This window comes from Tetrao urogallus (assembly GCF_951394365.1).
Source record: "Tetrao urogallus genome assembly, chromosome: 3".
Taxonomy (NCBI): domain Eukaryota; kingdom Metazoa; phylum Chordata; class Aves; order Galliformes; family Phasianidae; genus Tetrao; species Tetrao urogallus.
In genome coordinates, this window is record NC_136815.1 from 11,633,782 (window position 1) to 11,656,982 (window position 23,201).

The 23,201-nt window shown below is 41.8% G+C and overlaps 1 protein-coding gene across 2 annotated transcripts; it reads left to right on the forward strand.

The window, feature by feature from the left end:
* Positions 1-142: 142 nt before the first annotated feature.
* Positions 143-12,395, forward strand: DERL1 (derlin 1; the record flags this gene model as incomplete). 2 transcript variants are annotated; one of them, XM_079533847.1, is made up of 8 exons in its annotated part: positions 143-295; positions 1,276-1,387; positions 4,897-4,961; positions 6,604-6,630; positions 8,839-8,934; positions 9,587-9,643; positions 10,848-10,894; positions 12,257-12,395. In XM_079533847.1, the coding sequence occupies 8 exons, from the start codon at positions 143-145 to the stop codon at positions 12,393-12,395; spliced, it is 696 nt and encodes a 231-aa protein (XP_079389973.1). The 2 variants fall into 2 exon arrangements, with proteins under 2 accessions (XP_079389973.1, XP_079389972.1); XM_079533846.1 differs by having other exon boundaries at positions 9,587-9,639; positions 10,784-10,894.
* Positions 12,396-23,201: the final 10,806 nt, after the last annotated feature.

Below are 23,201 nucleotides of genomic sequence, written 5' to 3' on the forward strand. Positions count from 1 at the left end.
CGGGGGCGGGGCCGGAAGTGCGCGAGTCGGCCGAACTCGGCGGCGCCACGTCTGGCTCGGGGCTGTGCCCTTCCGGCGCTGCTCTCGTCTCTCCCTCAGCCGTCGGTTCCTGTGAGTCCTCGGCGGCGACGGTGGCTGCGACATGTCGGACCTGGGGGACTGGTTCCGGAGCATTCCGCTCATCACCCGCTACTGGTTCGCCGGCTCCATCGCGGTGCCGCTGATCGGCAAGCTGGGTCTCGTCAGCCCCGTCTACCTCTTCCTTTGGCCCGACGCTTTCATCAACCGCTTCCAGGTACGGGCCACACTACTGGTCCCGGCGTGCCCTGCGGCGCCGTCACCACGGCTAGCCTGGGCCGAGCGCGCGCGGCATGCTGGGAATTGTAGTGCGGGGTGCGGGCGGAGCTCCTCGCAGCAGGAAAGCGGCCGTGCCTCGCTGCCCTGGCCTGCGCCCGGCTGCGGACCGGTTGGGTAGTGCGGCCGGCAAGGTGACACGGCCCCCCTGGCACCCTGTGTGGGTGGGAAGGCGGTGGAGCTTGGAGTTGGCATAACTCCGTGGCCTCATCTTCGTGGTTTCTGTTGAGGAGGTTCCTTCACATTTCTGTACGTGGCTGCATTGTTGCTCGAGTGAAAAGCAGAACAGCCGTCTGTTAGCTTCACCTGCCGTCCACAAAAGTTAACACCTCAAATTACAGTTTTCTGCATTTCTGCAATGGAAATGTGACGCTCAGCATTCTGATGCACTATTTACACGGCCCATTGAAGGTGTTTATGCCCATTGAAGATAGGCAGTCACCTTCTGTCCTGGCTGTGTGCTGCCCTGCACTTAGCTGTGCCCGGTGCTGATGGTTGAGAGATTCTCAGGAGCCTCGCAAATGTTCCAAGCACCTTGTGCTGTCTGCAGATGCACACTGAAGGTTGCTGTGGGAGCTCCTCCTGTGCAACAGGTCAGAGTGGATTCTGTACCCCTTTTAAAATGGGGTCTGATCCCTGCAAGCAGATCCCTTCTGCGCTGCAGTGAAGATTTGGTGCTCTGTGGGTGTGATGGAAATGCTTGGGAAAGTTGTGTGGGATTTCTGTTGTAATCTTAATGGATTTGCTTATCAAATTAAGAAGCAACTGTTGAGGCTGCTGAAGCAGTGGTAGGTGATACTTGGGCTATTTTTAATCTAGTTCTTAATCTTCCAGTTAATTGTTAGCAAGTGAAAGGTAATAACCCGTGTGTGTATGTATGATCTCATTCTGCAGTGTATAAATGTCCTTTTCTTTGTACAGATCTGGCGGCCAATAACAGCAACTTTCTTCTTCCCAGTGGGACCTGGAACAGGTTTTCTCTACTTGGTGAATTTGTATTTCCTGTATCAATATTCATCACGTTTAGAAACAGGTACATTGTCCATTATGTTGTATGCAAATGGTAAACTGTCTAGAGTTAATGGAGTCCTAACACTGCCAGACAGAGCTCCTGCTGGGACTGTTTGGGGGTAATGGAACTGTGGCTGGTTCAGAAAGAATTGAGGAATAGGGCTCATCTCTGTGCCTTCTTATGTCAGTCCAGGGAGAAACTGCTCTGAAAACTTTATGGCTGCCTCTTTGGGGCAGGGAGCTTGTTCAGTTAGGATCCTTTCTGCAGGAGGACCTGCTGCTTCTAGCTGTCAGATATCAGGAAGTGAAAGAGCGACTAAAAGATAGTTTCACTTCTGTTTCCATATGTCTGATGTCTATTAATATGAAAGTGTGATGCAGCGTATGTAATAACAGGTATCTTTCGTGAGGAAATAATGATGTTGCTTTTTTTTTTTTAAAGGCAAAGATTCTTACTTGTATTCTTCTGTAGGATATTCTGAATTGAGAGAGATCCTCTACAAATGAAGCATAATCTTCCGTCAAATAGAAATGTGAAAAGTTAAGGAACGAGTTGGTTTTTAAGAGTAGAAGGCAGATCAGACAATGGAAAAAAGAGTCATGTTAATTAATTAATGGAATCCCAAAGCTGATGGTTGAAGCGGAAATGCACTGCAAGATGGGGGGGAATTAGGGAAAACCTGCTGTAGGGAACTCCCCTGTCTTCTGGAGAATCTTGTGGGATACCTTTTGAGTCATAAGAAGAATAACAGGGGAATAAAGGAGCGTGGCCGTGGTGCAGTATTGTATTTGGTTGTTTCTTAACTAAAGTAAGTAGTAGTAGTTTAGTAACTAGAAATGGTTCCTTGTCTTTTGGTGGAAGGTTATAAACACATGCTTGTAAGTGAATAAGGACAGTTATAACATTCAATTGTGCAAAGCTATATGGAATGAGAGTTCATGATGAATATAGAGGATTATAAGACATCACTGCTTGGACATATTCTAAAAAAAAAAATATGTGCTAGTTGCGCTGTGGCAGAAGTCTCCTGGAAAGAAGTCAGATATTTCAACAATAAATTTACATACCTGCACTACATACCTGTATTTTGAAACTGGGAAGTCAGCTGTGGTTCTGTGGTGTGAAACAAAGCATTTCACCATATTTTAACAGTAAATTTTCTGGTATAAAGTTCTTGATTATGTCAGTCTTTCTACAAAAAATTCTTGGATCCTTCTGCACTTCTGATAGTGCAAAGCGTGTAAACTCCTGGTAATATGTTTACGGGTTGACATTGGCATAGATCTATTACTAAACTGAGGAATAAAGATTATTATTTTCAGAGTTGCACGTGAGTTTTGAGCGTACACAGATGTTGCATAGTAACTTCAAAGTTAAAGGGAAGGAGGTTTAACTGGGGGACAAAAATCCATGTGGTTTTATATTGTACTTGTCTTCCTAACAAGCTGATGTTTAGTTTCCTGAGGGAAATGAGATTGATGTGTTTTTTGTTTGTTTCCATTGGAGAAGAACATGACAAATTTAATCAGAGAAACAGTAATGGGAATATGTGGAGTTCACAATAGTATAAATGATGGGACTGTGAGTCTGCAGCACTTCACTGGCTTGTTGTAAGGCAACAATGAGGGGAAAATTCAGTTTTATGTTGTTCTTCAAATATCAAGCTTGCCCAAATAGTTTTTTAAAGGTTTTTCTTTCTTCTTTCCCACCTGTTGTGTAACATGCGTGGCTAAACTCGAATAATGTGAAACAGATACAGGAAGCCACAAAGTGCTAAGATTAAGCAGTGGCACTCTGTCCTTTTGGATGTTTTAGTGTGTAAATCAGAAGTCAAAAGTTTAGTGTGTAAATTTGGTCGCAAGTGGTGTTCCCCAGGGGTCAGTGTTGGAGCCTGTGCTCTTCTGTATCTTTAATGAAGACCTGGATGAGGGCATTGAGTGCACCCTCAGTAAGTTTGCAGATGACACCAAGTTGGCTGGAAGTGTTGATCCTCCTGGGAGTAGCGAGGCTCTGCAGAGGGATCTGGACACGCTGGATTGCTGGGCTGAAGCCAATGGGATGAGGTTCAACAAGAACAAATGCCGGGTCCTGCACTTTGTCTACAACAACCCCACGCAATGCTTGGGGCAGAGTGGCTGGAAGACTGTAGAGGAAATGGACGTGGGGGTATTGATTGATGCTCAGCTGAGCATGAGCCAGCAGTGTGTGCAGATGGCCAAGAAGGCCAATGGCATCCTGGCTTGCATCAGAAACAGCATTGCAAGCAGGAGCAGAGAGGTGATTGTTCCCCTGTACTCAGCTCTGGTGAGGCCGCACCTCGAGTTCTCTGTCCAGTTTTGGGCCCCTCACTGCAAGAAAGACATTGAGGCCCTGGAGCTGGTTCAAAGAAGGGCAACAAAGCTGGTGAGGGGTCTGGAGCACAGGCCTTATGAGGATCGGCTGAAGGAGCTGGGATTGTTCATTCTGCAGAAGAAGAGGCTCAGGGCAGACCTTATTGTTCTCCATAACTACCTGAAGGGAGGCTGTAGTGAGCTGGGGGTCGGCCTCTTCTCTCGTGTACCAGTGATAGGACCAGAGGGAATGGCTTCAAGCTGCACCAGGGAAGATTCAGGCTGGACGTTAGGAAATAGTACTTCTCTGAAAGAGTGGTCAGGCACTGCAATGGGCTGCCCAGGGAGGTGGTGGAGTCACAAGCCTTGGAGGTGTTCAAGGAACATTTGGATTTTGTGTTGAGGGACGTGGTTTAGTGAGAGCTATTGGTGACAGGTGGATGGTTGGACTGGGTGATCTTGTAGGTCTTTTCCAGCCTTGGTGATTCTGTGATTTTGTGAAATCAGCTTTTTTGTGATGAACTTTTTGCTGCTGGGTTGTGGGTCTGTGTCAGCAGTATTCCTGGGTATTTTTTGCCTGAATGAAGTTATATGAAGGTTGATAGGAATTCAGCTCAGATGCTGAGGATTCTGCCAGCATCTTACCAAAGTTGGGAGTTTTGTGTTTTTAACTCCTCTCTTTGCCAGGTCATAAACTCATCTGTGCATCTAAAGGTAATTTAATGTTATATCATCTGCAGGGAATGTTGCTGTTTTGGTTTGTTTGTTGGTTGGTTGTTTTTTTGGTTTTTTTTTGTCCTGGAAAATGTTGACACCCATTTGGAATGGGAAATTAGGCAAGTGTTTCTCCTTGGAAGAAGGTACTGAATGCATGTGTAATGTCTGTCATAGTAACTTTCTGGAGTGTAAAACCATCTTGGTAATGTAAGGAGGACATGATTTGCTTAACTGGACTGGTTTTCACATGACTTGATTGTTAAACTTTGCATTTGTGCTTTTGCTGTGTAAGTACATCTTCCTATTGTTGTTCTGCTTCCTATTGTTGTTCTAAGACTTTTAAAAATTAAAAACTAAAAATCATAAGCCATTGACGGTATGTAGAGTAACTCTTATTTGCTGAAGATTTCTTAAAACTTTTGAAGGTAGAGTTGTAATTTCTTATGAGTTTGTACCATCCCTAACAATTCTTTCTGTTTACAGGGGCTTTTGATGGAAGACCAGCAGATTACATGTTCATGCTTCTGTTTAACTGGATCTGCATTGTTGTATCCTTCTGTTCATCTTCTGGAGTATTTTGGTTCTCTGATTTCTGTCTTAAAGACCAGCTCTTAGCAACTAAGTTTTAAAGTGTAGAAATGTTTGTAAGCTTCTGTCTTCTGGAAAGGTAACAGGTGGCTTGCAGGAGAATGCTAATGTGTGTACTGACACAAGTTTGTAATTTGCTGAGAGAGCTGGAGCTGTTCAGCCTGGAGAAGAGAAAGCTCCAGGGAGACCTAATAGTGATCTTCAGTGGAATTCAGGAGTATCTTGCAAAAAGAGCCCTTACCTGCTGGGAGCAAGGCAGCTAAGGCTGTGAGAGCAGTGTTGTAATAGCTTCTCTGGCAGACTTCCTGAAGAAGCTGGATTTATTGGTCTAGGAATGCTGGGAACAGCCCTGAGCTGTGCTGTTCTACCTGAATTTTCATTAGATCTCGGATATAAAACTGAGAGTTGTTGCACCAGATGGTTGTGCTGCCGTTCACAGGTATCTTGACAGGCTGGAGAACTGGGCTGATCAGGAATTTCATGAAGCTCAGTATAGCCCATGGGGAGCAGCCTCGTGCACTAGAAGAGGCTGGGGACTTGGTGTTTGCAAAGCAGCTTTGCAGAAAAGGACTTGGAGGTGCTGGTGGTCACCAGTTTGACTGTAAGCTGGGAATGTGCCCTTGTGGCTGAGTGCCTCCTGGGCTGCACTGAGCAACGTGTTTCCCGCAGGGGAAAGGCTCTTGCTCAGGTTTGGTGGGAAGACTGAGGGGCTGCATGCAGCCCAGCTATAAGAGATGCAGAACTTTCAGTACTTCTCCAGTACAAGAGAGACTTGGATGTACTGGAGCAGCTCCAGTGAAGAGCTGTGAAGATTAAGGAACAAGAGCATGTGTCACATGAGGAAAAGCAGAGAGAGCTAGGACTGTTCAGGCCAGGAGAAGAGAAGGTTTAGGGATATCTCATCCATATGGATAGCTACCTGATGGGGGAGGGAGTAAAGGAAAAGGCAGATTTCTCTCATCCTTGGTGGTGAGAAAAAAAACAGGCACAAAATGAAACAGATTTTCTATTTAGATGCAAGAAATAACCTTTTTACTGTGGCACTGATCAGATGTCACAGGTTGTATGAAGTTTTGGAACCTCCATCCTTGGAGCCATTCCTGTTCTGTTGGTGCTTTTCCCAGCCTCCTTGCAGCAATTTGCAGTGGCACAACATGTAGGAAAGAGGGAATGTTAACACCAATGTAAACAAGATGCAGTCAAGAAAACTATTGTAAAACTATTATGTAGAAATGCCACCTTTTATCAATAGATTAACCATCTCTAGTCACATTCCACTGCATGGAGGGAATTCCTGCTAGTCCTGTTGAGCCACAGCTGTAACTAGGAAAACAACCTGTGTTGCTGAAAAGCCATCTGCATTACTGTGGTTGTTGTCTGCTGGCTGTGGACTATGAGATGAATCTACTGGTTTGACTTTCTGACTTGTCATTTTGAAAGATTCCAAGTGCTTGTTCCATACGTGGTGTAAGGGAGCAAGCTGAATGCATGATGTAGGCAAAACCTTGGTGCCATGTTGTGTGTTTGTGAATTGCTAAATGCATTCTGTTCATAGCTTCTTTTTGTCTGTCTGCTGCTCTTTCCTTAATGGTAAAATGGCAGATAACTGGCTTGGCAATGGACATGCAGGTAAGTGCAGTGCAGCTTTTTTAGGTAATATTCTTCAGTTTTCTTGCTATTTACCAGCCTTACAGGCAGTGTTATCCACATGACCACAGAACACAGTTAAAGCTAGGTTATTTTAGTCTATATCAAAATATTTTGGCTTTGTGTGTACTATTAGTTTTTTTTCAGTTTGAGTACTTGGGGATGGCTTCAGCTAACGTTGTAAGCCTGGATTGGACTCTGGAGTCAAGGAGTGAGAATCAGCTCTGGCAGTCAGGAAGTATCTGCATTTTACTAAAAGAGTCCCAAGATTTCATATATATATATATATATATATGATACATATGATATATATGATATATATATGATACATATATATATGAACTGTATATATATATATATATAATACATATATATACAGTTTCCTCTAATGACTGTGTTTCTGTATTTTGACTCTTCTAGTTAAATGTGGTTCCTAGGTTAGTCTTCTCAGATTCATTCCTTTCATTTGCTGACTGAAGACTTTATTGTACAAAATGCAGCTTCAGATTCATATCAGAACTGTGAAGTGCAAAATGCTCACAGGAATGATTAAATAGCAGACTGAAGAACCAGCTTCAGTGAGGGAGTTCTTTTCTGCCCAAATGTTAAAATGGAGGGAATAAGAGAAACATTTCTTGAATGCAGTTGTGTCAGATAACTGCATGTCTTCAGCATCTTTGCTGTTATCCTCATCTTATTTCTGTTCCCATCAAACGAAGCTCACACCAATATCCCCAGTTCTATACAAGATTACCTTAGTGTTTATTAGATTGTTCCTTAGGCTCCTTTCATAGATAGACATAGCAATCGTGCATTTGCAATCAGGATTTACTTCAGTTTAGGGCTGTTAATAATTTTACATTTATTTTGTTTTATTTATTTTTTGTTATGGAGAAGGATCCAATTTTTTTTTTTTTTTTTTTTTTACAAAAGAGTGCTGAAATCACATTTCAGAAATTTTAGACTGACTGCATTGATTTGTATCTTTTTGTTAAAAAAGAAAGATAAAATGTTTTTTAAATTTGTGCACAAAATATTGCTTAAAAGAAGGTTGTTTGGGATATAAATGTGTTTTTGTTAGAATGGAGTTTTCCCTTGTGTTGAGTGGCTTGCTTGGAAAATGAGATTATAGAGTAGGACAACTGGTCTCCCTTTCAGTTACATTCAGGAACTGTTTTTCAGTGAAATAAAAATCATTTTAATAATGAACTTAAGGTGTTGGTATGGAGAGTCAAAGTGCTGGTATAACTTAGGAAAGGCTGCTTTCAGTGGAACCTGTTAACTGTACCACTCTTGAAGGAGTGTGCTTTATCATCTCTTCCAATCACTCAGGCACTATTGATGGTGCATTCTCCAGTTTAGAAATCAGCAAACAGCTGCAATAGAATATTCTATTTGTTTCACCAAAAATAATCCCATCAGCTCATGCACAGTTGTGTAAGTATTTGAAATACTCTCCTCACATGGAGCAGAGGTTGACTCCAAGCTCTACCAAGGTAATTTTGCCGTGCCTGGCTGTGGTACTTCACAGTGGTGGTTTGCTGGCACACCTCCCCTCGGTGGTGGTCTGAGAGACACAGGACTGGAAATTACGTGCAGGAGCCCTTCATCTGGCATGTTAGAGTAGTCTCAGATGAGTACGTGTTCGGGTTGTGCCTTGGATCGTACATGGAGATGATTGTGGCACAAACGTTGCTGGTTGCTGTAGGTGTGGTACCAGGACCTGGGACCAGTGCTTATTGTTCCACGTAGTTGCTTTGGAGTCTTGGTCTTGTGATGCTGTTGCTACCCTGAAGCATGGACTGCACATGTTAGAAGTGAGGAGAAGTAATGTTCGGTCAGACACTCAGGGCAAACCTATTTTTAATACGTGACTTGGTAATTTTGTACCTTATCACAAATTGCACTACCTGTTTGGGCTTACAGGCTCACCAAAGCTGTCTTAGACTGTAACCTAATGGGGACCTTGTCTTTGTTAAGAATATTTTCCAGCACAGCAAAAGAGAATGTCTGTGTTCTCTTGCTTAGCTTTCTGATCTTGTGTGCAGATGCGTGGCACGTGGTGAACATTCTGAGGCAATCTTTCAAGACTTGATATATCATGCTTTTAAACCTTAGAACTTCTGGTGACTGAAATTTCTCAGACTTCTGTGAAATTGATGGTAACTTTTTGTCTTTTTAACATTGCAGTTGCTGATGATTCCGCTCATCATGTCTGTTCTTTATGTGTGGGCCCAGCTGAACAGAGACATGATTGTATCATTTTGGTTTGGAACAAGATTTAAGGTAAATCGTATTATTGGAAAGGTTTCTGCCTTGAATATGCTTACAAAGGCAGTGAGGGACAAAATGGAAGTATTTTTTCCGGTTAAGGATGTCCTATGCTTTCATGAAGATATATACTCCTTGAGATGCAACAAAGACAGTTCTCTTCATTGTCTTCCATATGATGTGAGGACATCTCTTCAGTAAAGCCACTCTATTGAGTGACAACTGAAATTCATTGGTTTGAACAAAAGAGGGAAAAAAAAATAATTAATCCAACTAAAAGCTGAACAGTATTGAGAAAATGTTTTGAAATTACTCTTTCCTGTGCAGGTTGGTTTGTTTCTGCCAGGTCTTGTGATGAAAACTCTTTTGATTGTTGTTTCCAGACCCTCTTAAATTCAGAAATATTAGGATTTTGTTTCAGATGGGCATGGAATGTAGATGGCAGAAGATGTATCTACTTAAAACAAGTTTGATTTGTCCGCACATTGGTGGTTGCTCAGGTTAGAGTAACCACCTTTTTGGTTGTAATCTACTTAAGTTAATATAACAAGATCTGTGCAGTGCTAAAACATTAGGAGTCTAATCATACTTAGCAGTGCAGTGGATCTTAAGCAGGTTCAAATTCCACACTTGCACATACAATTTATGTATCCCTGTTCTTTTTCAGGCCTGTTACCTTCCATGGGTTATTCTGGGATTCAACTACATCATTGGAGGATCGTATGTATTTACAGATAAGACCTATTTGAAGTTATGAAGTCTTTTACAGCTCTCTCTTGTCACTCATCAGCAGCATTACTAAAATAAGAGGCTCAAAGCTGTATAATTGGTCTGATCCTGGTCAGTGTTGTATGGTGATTGTCTAAGGTAATGCAAAGAGGAGATGTGGACATGAGAGCTAGAGAACGTAGGTGAGGAGAAAATAGTAATAATTTGATTGGTCTGGTAGATCTGTGCATTTGGCCATTTCCTTACTAAGAGCATAATGCCCAATAAAGAAAGATTTCATCCTGTAAGACCAGCCGTTACTGCTGATTTTTGGGAACAAACATAATTTGAATCTTCTAAGTGGTGTTCTTTCCATCAGAATCTCATCCAATGTGCTGCTTTTATCAGCATGCAAAACATGAAGAAATGGCGACTGCAAGCCTGTGGAGTGCCATATTAGCACTTTCTGTCTCTGTTGGCTTGTTTGGCATTTCTCTGAGCAAACAGTGATGCAGAGATCTCTCTGTGCAGTTTCCTATTAGTGCCCAGTATTGGCTGTGGCCACTTGGTGCCGCTGTAACACAATGACAACAGCGAGTTGCATGGTTGAGTTATAAAAGGAGGAGATGGGAATAGGGCAAAACCAATTCCCTTTTCTGGCTGTGCCTCCTACTGACTCATCCGTTACTTGAGAAGGCTGCTTGCTAGATACCTGCTGTTTCTATGCATGACAGAAAATACTCAAGGGCCTCCATTCAGCAGTGTTCCTGCAAAATTAGGAACAAAACAGTGCAGCAGGAGACAGGTTGTCCAGCAAAAACAGCAATAACTTCTCAAGCTCTACCAACTATTATTTTAGGACACTGATGGCTATACAGTCTAATTCTCTGCAGTAAACAAGCATTTAATTGCATTTTCAGTACAGTCTGTGAGAGTGCTTGGAAGGGAGGCTGGAACAGCCTGTGGATGCATTGGCACTGAATGCTGGCCCTTCTAAAGCAGTGGTTGCAAAATGCTGAGGGAAGGGAAATTTCTGTGGTTCACGGCGCTGGCAGTGCCTGCAGCAGGTGAACAATAGTAACTGGCAGAAGATGAGTACTCCTTTATTTCTGGGGAAAACAGCCTGCAAAACTGTGCTTGTTCTTTTTCCTTGCAGAGTCATCAATGAGCTCATAGGAAATCTGGTTGGACACCTGTATTTCTTCCTAATGTTTAAATATCCAATGGATCTGGGAGGAAGGAATTTTCTGTCCACACCTCAATTCTTGTAAGCTGACTTAATGCTATAGCTCACTGTTTATTTGGGCCAGTTTTCTGGATGGTTTATAAGGACGTATATCTTCTGGGAGTGCAGAGTGTAAAATATTTTGTTAAATGAGCGTGCTTCAGCATTTAAAGGCTGTGCTATTGTGTACAGATTGAGTCATCAAAATGTTTTTTTTTTCTTGTAGATGGTCAGTGTTCCTTGTTTTCCCAATGGATTACTTGTGTTCCATACCCACTCTTGAGAGTGAGAGGAAAAGCTGTGCCTCTCCTAGTGAATTAAACTGTAGCAAAGAAACCTCACTGCCAATTATCAAACAGTATCCATCAGATTCTTTTTAAATTATTTTTTCCTGTAAAGAACCTTTTTCTCTATTTCCATGTATCATTACAGTAACTACCAGTTAAGCAATACATAATGACAGAAATCTGTTGTAGATTTGTTGGGTGCCTTTATATGTATCTGCTCTGCAGTTGGTATCAGTAACCCTGGCTGAGAATTCAAGTCTTGGATTCTGAAGTGCTCTTTTTGTAACTTATTCATTGTTTTGGCACTGGAATATTAAGATCAGAAGCCAAAGACTGCAGTTTCAATTCCTTGTGACCACATCCATTTGAGCTGTAAATATTCTTTCTCTACCAAGCTTCAGTTAGTGATGTGGTTAGTTAAGGGTTTGCCCTATAAGAAGGTTAGAAGATGCAAAGATGAATTACAGTTGCACCTCACAGGAGCTATAGCTAACTATTTATTATAGAGCTGAAGCAACTCTGCGTTGATAGCACCCTGGATTGACATCTGCAGAAAAGCTGTATTTTAGGTCATTACATTTCAGTGGTAGTCTGAGTTGGATGATGTGGTCTTACAGCCCCAGTTTGTGCTGTCCAGGTCACTTAAACTTTGACTTAATCAAAGTAGGTGCTTAGAGCCTTTGGTCTGCAGTTCCTCAGAATGGGTTATTTAGAGAGCAGTGAGATAATTGTAGCTTTGTAACAGTTGGGGAGAGAGATGCTCAGAATTAATTTGGATTTTTTTTTATTACTTCTTCGGGGGGAAAAGGGAAAGGAGTTCAGGGAATCAAGTTTATATCACAGTGTTTATTCTCAACAGTGAGTCAGTTCGTATTATGCATCTTTTCTCTTTGTTTGGATTATTATATATGAACATATCCTAAAGGTGCATGCTCCCCAGAGTTCCTCTTTCCAATTTTAAGCCCTCAGTACAGTAAAAGAATTCTGTGAGATACTGCTTTCAAAAAGTAGTTTTATTGCAAAGCCTAGCAGGTAAAAGGAGTGCATAGGAAAGTATTCTGGTAATTACTCCCAAGATACAACTCTTTCTCAAACTCTCTCTTTTGGCTTGTCCTAGGTACCGCTGGCTGCCAAACAGGAGAGGAGGAGTGTCAGGGTTTGGTATCCCACCTGCTAGCATGAGAAGAGCTGCAGAAGATCAGCAGGGTGGTGGAAGACACAACTGGGGTCAAGGTTTCCGGCTAGGTGACCAGTGAAAAAACTTCTCCTGCCCTTGGGAAACAGCAACTCTTTGGTTTTATTTGCTTGTAGGATTGATCCTTACTGGTGCAGAGCTTGCTAAAGAACTGAGCTCTCTGTAGTGCTGTTGGATTTTACTGTTTTGGAACAATTTTTCTGGTGCAAGAGAAAATTAAGAAAAATGTTCAGAAGGGAAAACATAGATCTTACTCCAGGCTAGCCAGTAGTGTCAGACTTGATTCTGCCATTAAAAATAAGCTGCCTTTGTACAGTCTTGTCTGTCTGTCACAACAGGCTTCCATTTTTGCCATCTTGTTCTGTGCTGTGATGGAAAAATATACTGATGTTCTGTCTCGCCTGTTAAAAGCTTTGTTGGTCAAGAATTCAGTGTGTGACAGATGGATCAAACTAACCCTAATGTCTAGGAAGCTGATTTTTTTTTCCATAGCTGTGCTTAAGTCCTGGGGTCTTTTGAAACATTAAGTGATATTTTTGTGCTGCATTCATAAAGTAAAGTGCAAATGTTTGTTTCCATTATTAAGCTGTATTTTTGAGAGCAGTTTTCTCTTGTCATGCAGCATATGTCCAACCCGATACAGCATGAGATGTGCAAGACTAAGAATAAGAGGGCTTTCATTTCAAATGGCAGTTGCAGATATTCACACAATTGAAATTTCTAATTTTTCATGGCATGTCCAAGGCTTGCTCTGTTTGAACTGAAGCTGCCTGAATTTGGTTTTTGTTTTTTTTTTTTCTTCCTGAGATCTTTTAAGTTCTTGGCTTCTGGCGTTGTGTTTTGATTGTAAAATCGGGTATTACAGACAGTAACTTACAACTAGAAAATGTAGCATACTGTGGTTAATATAAAGGGTACTCAGTGCAGCATTATGTTTATAGTAACTGAATCTACAACTTTTTCTTAAAAGCTTTAAGAGGTCAGAGAATCAAAGCTGGAAATAAACTTTTCCAGGTTAAAGGTATAATAGATTATTATTTTTTTTTTTTTTACTACAGGATTCTTTCATTGTTGAATGAGGAACTGTACACGGTTTATTAGTATCTCAGTTTTTCTGGTGAATCTTTTTGACATGGAGAGGGAATGATTCTGTACAGTAGTTTTCCTAGTACTGGATTCTTGTAGGCAGAGCACAGGGCTGAGATCCAGGAAGCTGTAAAGCTGACTAGCTACTTTCTCACCTTATGAATTGAGCACACATTACTTATCTCAGTTTTTCCAGTGGTGAAGTGGACTCATGCATCTCTCATAGGATTCTTAAAAAGTGGGCACCCCACAGTGTTCTTGGGTCATAGCTGCTAGTGGAAAAAAAATAATGCTTAAGGTCAAGTGAATAACGCTTAAGCTAGCAATGCAACTGTGCTAAATTTAATCAAGACTCATAAGTTGGAATACAGTTATCTTTTTTTTTTTTTTTTTTTTTTTCCTATAGCAGAGAAAAAGGAGTACTGTCACTTTTCTAGGATGAGATTGGAGTCTTTGAACTTCCAAAGACTTTCAGTGTTTTTCATTTTACTGGGTAGGCAGGGCACAGAAAGCTGTTCTGCTCCAGCTTGCGTATCTCAGGTATCTACAAGTAAGTGATGTGAATCTGGGCCAAAACATTTTTATTACTTGTTTTTTTCCCCCCCTTTACTAAATCTGGATTATGAAGGTTGATAAACTTGTAAATACTATTTGATATGAAACTGGTTAGAAGATTTCAGCCAGCTTGCCTGAAAAATATGCTCCCTGAAAAATATGCTTGCCTGAAAAGCATGCTCCATTACTTTATTGCAACTCCCTTTTGTTGATGAGGCATGTGAGCGAATGTAGAAAAGTGATAAGAATCACAGTATGTGCTTTGAATTACAGGAACTTGGGAGTTTGGAAATCACCTGCCATTTTTGCCTATATAGTTGTAAGTTTTAAAGATGCTCTTGTCTCTGTCTTTATGTACAGTGGTGGGCAGGAAAGAGTACTGCAGTGTTGTAAATACTAATCTGTTGTTGACCAACACCTGTTATTTGATGCTAACTTCAGAAGTTTCAGAACCATCAGTTTTATAGGAGTCATGATGCAGCTGATGTTCTTAGTTATAATAATCACATCACCGTCTCCAGGCTGATACCTTGTCTTTTTGAGTCAGGAGCTAACTGCTAAGTGAAGATGCAGTAGGTTGTGACTCAGCTTAAATTCTGGTACACTCAAGTTGCACATCTTTTTACAGAAGGCCATAAAGGGGGCACGAGTGGGAGGAAACATGGCAAGAGTCATTGTCCTGGCCCTGTGGGTTGCACTGTTTTCAGCTGTAGTGCATCCACCTTCTGTAAATTAAGAGGAAAGGGATTTGCAAGGAAGATGCACTTTTAATGAGTCCTGGTTTGCTTCTGAGCTGCTTCAAGTCAATTTACATTGCTGGTATGGAAGATTCACTACAGAATTCCATATTGTAAATTCACTTGATTCATTTCTCGCTTGCCACTTGACCTGAAGCACTGTTTGTCCTCTAGTGTACACTGAGAATGGCAGTCTCTTGCTAAATGAGTACCTCCTTTCTTATTTTGTACAGATAATTTCCCTTTTTGTAATCACATTTTGTTGGCGAAGTTTTAAATTAAAGTTTTAATCTGTTATTGTCTCTGTTTTGCTAAATCATAATTCTACCTAAGGCAAGTTTTCTGATGCATGTGTCTCTAGAGAATATCTGACAGCTGCATTGTGACACAGTGGGGGGGAATCTTGTTTTGTCTGATCATTCTTTATTTATAATTATTTCTTTGTTTATCACTATGAGTTTTGGCAGTCTGTGTCCTGACTTGGTTACTATCCTTTTACAGATTTTTTGGGGTGAGTGCGTGCTTAACAATTCATTCAATCCTTATTGTCCTCTGAGAAAGAAATGCCCTTCTACTAACTCAAGTTTTGTGAGGTCAATAGAGATCCTGCCAGATATCCCCAGATGCCAGGTTTTTTTGAGGGTCTGTTATCTCAGCTGATCTTTCTCAGCTAATCAGTCTCCAAGACACATCCTCCAAATGACTCTCTTGAGTCTGATCATTCATCTGAGTAATCGTAGAGGTGCCAAGGAAGGTCACTGACTTGGTACATAATACGCTGTGTGAATTTGTTGAGTTCTTTAAAGTGCAACATCTTGGTCCATACTCAATACATCCAACAAAACAAGTGTTTGCTTTTTTATTTTATCAAGCTGTATAAATGGTCAGTGGGAGAGCCAGGAATGTGAAATCAAATGTCTGCTTCTGAAATCCTTCATCTTTCATTCTTATTACTTCTTCTTGGTGGCAGCTATTCTCTGGTAGCTTGGTGATTTTCTTGGTGCAAGAAAGGGACATTGAGACCCTGGAGCATGTCTAGAGAAGGGCAACAAAGCTGGTTGAGGGGTGTGGAGCACAGGCCTTACAAGAAGTGGCTAAGGAAGCTGGGATTGCTCAGTCTGGAGAAGAGGAGGCTCAGGAGAGACCTTATCACCCTCTGTAACTGAAGGGAGGTTGTGGTGCCATGGGGATTGGCCTCTTCTCCCATATAACCAGTGATAGGACTAGAGGGAATGGCCTCAAGTTGTGCCAGGGGAGATTCAGGTTGGATGTTAGGAAATACTACTTCTCTGAGTGGTTGGGTGCTGGAATGGGGCTGCCCAGGGAGGTGGTGGAGTCACCAACCCTGGAGGTGTTCAAGGAACGTTTGGATTTTGTGTGGAGGGACATGGTTTAGTGAGAGCTATTGGTGATGGGTGGATGGTTGGACTTGTAGGTCTTTTCCAACCTTGTTGATTCTGTGATTCTGTGATGTGGTATTGCCAGTGATTTAATGAGAAATGCTAAGTTGCTTTGACCCATTTTGTTACCTGATTGCCTCATGAGGGAAACTGAGAGGCTTTACCTTGCAGGATAGCATATTGCATGCAATATAGTATCAGATCTTTTCTGTGTTACTGTATTACTGAACACAGTACACAGGAAGTTAGACAACTTTGCCTTGACATGATAATGAGCTCAAGAAAAACACACTCTAGTCTCAAGTTTCTGTGATGACCAGTCACCTGATACCTTTACTTCTGTTGCTCATATGTGACATGAAGATGATTCATATTCTTTTCAGCCCCATATTGGATTAGGATGGTTGATCAATTTGTACTTGCCCCACAGTATGGCAGGGCACTAAATTTGGTGCAGGTCTTAGAGTTATCAGTGCATGCAGTAGTAAGCAGCTTTTTTAGTTCTGCACATCCCTAGATTCTTCTTACTTTGCCATGGATGATAGTAACAGTGTGACTTGAAATTCGGAGTTGAGTGTATCATCTTGGTTTTATTAATGAAGTTAATTATGCAAGATATGCATATTAAGCAGAAGTATTTCTATCTAAAAGATGTCAATGTGCTGTTTTTTAGGATTGAAAAGTTAAAAGGACTTTTTCAGTTTACATTTTTGAAGCCTGTGATTTTGGTGATGAAAGGAATTTGGTTTGCAGCAGTGGCTCATCCTTTTGGTATTTGGAACAGGATCTAGGAGGAATGATTGTAACACTTGTGAGCAGGAGTTGCTTAAAAGGAACTGTAAGTGCAGGATGCTGGCAACATCTTGTTGATGCTGGGGAGGGAAGAAGTGATGATGAAACCTTAGTTCTAGTGCTTTTTGTTTTGGCATTCCACCAAAACAACAGTATCCCCGCAAAATGCCATTAGAGCTCAAATTCCTTCATAAGGCCAAGTTTCTCTAGCTGTCAGCTGTTGGTCACTCATGTTGAAAATCACGGCGGCTGGAGGTAGCATTTAGAAGCATAAACACAAGAAGTCTTCTTGCATCTGAATGTTTTCATAGAATTCTTCAAAGAAGTGTAGTTAGTCTTGAACTGACTGTGGATTAATGAACAATGGGTAGATCCCAGTATTAATGATTTTTTTTTTTTTTCCTTCATTGTATTCAGGGATGTAAGGATTCTGTCTGCGCCAGCGTATAAGCTTGTCAAGCTGAGTGGTTGACATGAGGTTTACATCATCTTACACAGCTGTCAAGTGTTGGAAGCTGCTTTGTAGTGATGCTTCACTGTTTTCAAGTTGTTCTGTTGGTTAGCTATGGTTAACTGTAGCATACCCCTCAGCTTAATTTAAAACAAAATAGCCACCGACTGGAAATGCTCCTTGTAATAGTTGTTTTCACTCGGACTTGCACTGCTCGGTATTGTTGCTGCAAGAAGTCTAGCAGGTGGTCAGCTAAAAAGTTCATTTTGAAGCCATGGGAGGTAAGAATAACGGGTTTTCCTGTGCTCACCCATACCTCTGCAAATGGTGATGTTGCTCTCTTGCTTGGATGAGGCTAGAGGGACTAATTGTCTTTCCTTGCAGTCCACATAGTCCCCCTGCTGCGTATTGCTGTTCCTGAACGTAGGAGGGGCTCTCAAACCCACACAGTCAAGTCTTGTAGCTTGCTCAGTGCCCAAGCAGTGGTGTGTGATCATAGACGTAAGACTGTGGGCAGTGTATAGCATGACAGAGGATCACAACTGAGGTCATGTTGGTGCTTTATTTTTTAAAATGAAACTTTGTGTGTGTGATGATGGATACATAAGGTAGAAAAATACACTGATTTTTGGAGTGAGAACATTTCAGTTCAAAAATCTGAAGGGATTTTGATCCCTAAATTTAATTTCCTGAATGGAAGATTCAGGGATCAAGAAGGGGATGTGAAGGTGCTGAGAAGTTTTTTAACTGGACTTGTGAATGGTCTGGTCAAAAATATTTTTCCAAGTGCATTTTCACAATGCAGGCTGTGAAAATTGACAGTCTCTGGTTGTAGAGAAAAGCAGCACTTGTCTCTTTTTTGCCTACTGAATCTTTAATCCATGATGGGGGGAGATGAGGCACTACATAATATCTGTACTTGTAACTGGGATAAGAAGATAAACCTTTCATAACGAGGAAGCCTTGAGCTTGTGCCTGTAATATGACTGTCTTTCTAAGCAGGTACTTGTTCACTCTGAGCTAACTGTGCTTATTGCTGCTACTTCAGCAGGAGAGAAAAGAAAATGACAAGGTGTGTGTCTTGGGCTGTTGGCTACTTTTGTTTTGGGGATTCAGTCTCAGGAGTTAACTGACTGCCATCACTGTTTCAGTATTTTCACTTGGAAGCTTCTAAGCACAGATTACATTTTCTTAAACCTGGATGCTGGAGGATTTGGTTTTCTAATTTATGCATAAATGAGTAGGAAAGTTATTCTTGCCGTGTTTTCTGATCTGTCTTACCCTTCTTCCCCAAAACACATCATGTAAGATAAAAATTCAATTAGTATTAAAATCAAAAGAGCACAGCAAAGATGCTGGGGCAGTATCAAGAAGATTAAATAAGTTGCTTTATGCAGCTGATGGCATTTGGAGCTCTTATTCTTTCAGTACTTTCATTGTGTAGATCCAGAAAACAGATTAAATCTTGCAGGAGCTGGTATTCGTGGAAGATCCTGGATATTCCCATGCACAGGAGAAGGATGTTGCAAGCATTCGAACTGTTGCTGAATTTGGAAGTGCTCTGGATCGTGCAGTGCAACAATTTTTTTTTAACCTGTTCTGCATCTGTCATAGCAAAACCCAAACTTAATTGTAGTCTTCACTTGTTTGTAGGAACAGATGTGCTCCTTTTCAGCTGTTTTGGTGTCTGCTTTGGCTTTGTCTAAAGTGCATGTAGCCAAGGGCAGTAGCTCCTTATGGGAACCAGCACACCCAAATGCAAAATATGGGAAATAAGAGAAAGAAGTGTCAAGCATGACAGGACAGTCAACTTTTTATCTGACTGTCAGTTGGCTTTGCTAAACAGTTGGGGTTGTACAACCCAGAAGTGGTACAGACAAGAATGATTGTTGTGGCTGAAACATTTTGGCTCGCAGCTGAAGATCAGTCCTTGCTTGCAAGGTTCTTGCACTGGGTTGATTTCACTTAAATAGTATCAGACATCTGTGTGGTGTGGGAAGTCCTTGCAGTGTGAGAGTATTTGATTTGGATGACAGTGAGGATGTGATACTTCAGTTTTTATTTCTAAAGTGACTTTTCAAGTAGGTTAGAGTATACAGTGAATTTTTTGTTTGCATTTAGAACTCAAATCAACCCTTAAATTTGCTGTCGGTGCATACTGCTTTGTCTAGGGCAAAACAGTTATGCTGCCTTCATTTTCAGAAGTGCTTTGGTAGTGGTTTAATTGCAGTAAGCAAAAACTTCAGAGGTTTTAGAAAAAGACCTAGCTTGGATCACAGTCTCTCTTGCTCTTTGCATAGAAGGTTCTTAGAGATGCTTAAGAACTTAGGAGTTCTATACAGGCAGTTTCTGCATTTCTGGTGAGAGTTTTCTAATACATCTGCTGCTCTTGTTGGGTAGTTGCAATCTGATTTTTTAGTTTTCCTGTATGTTTTAGTGAGAACAGTGTTGTCTCATTAAAATCTTCCTTTCCTCTTTTTGATCTGAAACTGAACTCAATTTTGTGCCAATTGAATGTTTCGGGATAGGACTGGCGGAAGGACAGGGTATTCTTTCAGCAGCCCTATCACTTCAAACCTGCACCCTCTCCCTGTGCTTTGTGAGCCTGTGTTCTGAAGTGGAAGGGAAGACTTGTCACAAGAATCACCAGATGCATCTGCAGAATGGAAATAGTCTGTTTACCTGAGCAGTTTGTACCAGAGACTCTTCATCCTTTGCCTACCATGACAGCCATTATATATAAGAAAGAACTTCATTTTTAGAAGTGTAGTCTTGATACTTAAAATCATGGTCTCAGTAACAGTATTGGTTTTATAACAACTTACAATCTTTTTTTGTCTCTTCTGTTAGCTGTTGTGGCAGCAAACAATCAATCTCTCCCTCCCCGCTCCCAGGGAAGAACTTGTTTTAGTACCTCTTCCCTTGTTCACATCCATCTCTGTTTTCTAGATATCACCAACTCATTCTCTCACGATATGATGGAAGTAACCAGTAAAACTCAAAGTAATTGTCCTCAAATTCAATATATGCACTTGGAGCTCGCTGCTGCTATTCCAGAGGATCCTTTGTGCAGTTCTTTCCAGCTCTGTTAATCAAAGGGATAACAGGTTCTCCAGATCTCCACATTCCTCACAGCTCGTCCTTAGAGCTTGCATAGATTGGGGTACAGGAGCAGATGGGAGTGTGGAGGGCTGTGGCAAACTGAGCTGTGCCATTTTACCTGGGCTGTCTGCTACAACCTTGTGTCTGGCACTGGGAGGTTTCAGTAGTCTGCGAAGTCCTCGGGTAGAGCATTGCCTTGATAAGGGATGGATTTTTGTGGTTCAGAAAGACGTCCATCAGTAAAAAAGTTTTCATACCTAACAATGTATTTCCCTACTTTTGCTCTCCTCACTTTGTCCTTTTCAAATGATTTATTCTTCTGTGCCATGTGCTTGGCAGGGGATTGGAAAGAAGAAGCGAGATAAACTGATACAAATTGATGCTGTTCAAGTTTTCTGAGTGATGTGATAGTGGATTTGAAGGGGAAAAATCCTCTATCGATGGTGTATGTGGTGTAGTGATACAGTGCTTGATGGTCTGGTAAATCTCGAAGAACTGTGTCAGCCTGATTCCTTGAGGGCAGACAGATGCAACTGGCCCTACAGCTGTTATCTGGTTGAGTAACTAAGTGGATGGAGGATATTTAGCTGGCTGCAGCTGCAGGATTTTAGATCTGTAGCCGCTATTAGAGCACAGCTCACTGAGGCCAAATAATTACTGTATAATTTAACGTCAGTGCAAACAACATAAGCTTATGCATTTGCTCCCCTATAGAAGTGCTTTGTCCTCTAAATCTGTTCCTGCGTGTTCCTCAAAGTCATCCTGCAGCTTTCATGTCCCCTTGTGCATCTTAAATTAGATCAATAACTTCCTAGGCTGGCTCTGGTGGAGTGGCTTGCTCCACAGAGCTGCTTTCTGAAGCTGAAAGCAATGCAATCCTCAGGAAATCCTGCTGAGTAAGGAGTGCTTCGGTTAATGTGTAATCAAGTCATGATAAGACCAGCTAATAAAGATAAGGTTCTTAACAAGCAGCATGGGACAATGAGCAGGGAAATGGAGAATGGCAAACAATGTGATTAATGATGACCCCTAGCTGCACTGCTCCCAGTGAAACCAAACCCACAAACCACCAACCCTGAAGAGGATGTGTGGGCATGATGCTGAGGGGGAAGGAAAATGGGAGGAATCTAAGGACAAGTAGCAGGAGAGTAACTGTACCTGTATAACTGCAAGGGTAACACCTCTGGCTGCAGGCATAGCTGGAGGGAATTCAATTCCACGCGTGCGAGTTTGTTGGTCTTTTTTATTTTAAAAAGTGGAATTGGAGTTATTCTCTCCAACTCATTAGGGGAGCCTCTGTAGAACGAATAGGAAGCACACAGACTCAGGAGGAGCACCCTGCAGTGGAAATGCCCATGGGCATGGAGCAGCAGTCGCTGGGCAGGATATTCTTTGTATTTGATGATCTTTAACTCAGTGCTGTTGCCACCACTGAGATCACTCATGTTGAATCTGTACCTTATTGTATTGCTGCCATTGTTTTGACTTAAACTAAATTCACCAGTGGGCCTTATCAGTAGGGCTGACACTCCCACTTCACTACCTTTCTTGTCTAGAAAGATGCACTCTTTTCCCCTAAGTAAACATGAAGATGCAAGCTTGCTTACAATGAGAGGCTCCTCACTATGCATGGAGCAGTGGTAAACTGCACACTGCCCAAATGAGGGCAGTTCTGTGGACATGCATTTATTTCTGACTATGCCACTGTGTGTCAGACTTCAGCTTTGCTATGTATGTGCTAACACTGACTGGAACTGCAACCCCAACAGAGAGCTGATGAACACAGGTGAAATAGGAAAAGGTTGGAAGGAAGAAGAACGTTGATCTAATCTCTTTTAATAGCAGCAGCAGATAAGATGTGGGCATAATTTTTGCCATGAGCATTGGTTTTGCAACCCGAGCAGTGATGGTTTTAAGAAGCTGGTAGTCTGGAGCACATTGAAACGTTAATCTAGTGTTGAACAAGCATAATTGTCAATCAAGAAATTGCTGCTTGCATACGGTGATTCAGGAAGAACATCACCCCAGAAAACTGCTGATCTTGTCCGAGAGTTTGTTCCTTGGCTTGTTCAGGCTCTGATGGCTGTTGTTCGGGAGCAGCAAATTAACAGCAGTTATGCAAGGCATAGAAGTAGGGCAGTTCTAGCTAGCACTGAGAAATAGATGGTGAAAGCCTAATAAGCTCTGAAAAGCTTTTATATTTAATCTTACGCTTGTAACAGCTTTAATAATTTCTTTTCAAAAATGAAGATGAACTCAGAACGTGAGTGTGCAGGTTGCTGGGGAGACATCAGTTTTGGCTCCGCTGCGTTTGTGGAACCAGGAGGAGTTACTGCCACAAGTCTTAATGTATCAGCAGGCGCTGTTGATGTTAAAAATCATCCCGTGTCTGTATCCTTCAACTCTTTTGCAACGGTTTAGGTAAGTTGGCAGCTTTTGTCAAAAAATTGAGAGGAAGAGAGCAAGAAGTTACAGTTCTGGCACACAGCGGCTGCAGATGGCCATAAGCAGTGGCTCGGGGAGAGGTGGGAATCGCTCTTTTTCAAAGGGGTGTCAACACCGCCGTGAAAATTCAAACACAGTGCGATTTCTGCTTGCTGAAGGTCAGTGCGGCAGCATTTGCAGTTATCCTGAGTCGGTGGGTGGTGCTTCTGCTGAGTGAGACCATTTCTCTCCTGACAAGGGACACCTGGAAGTTATTTGTGAGCGGAGGGGGGGAAAGCTTCAGCAAGTTGTGTGAACTC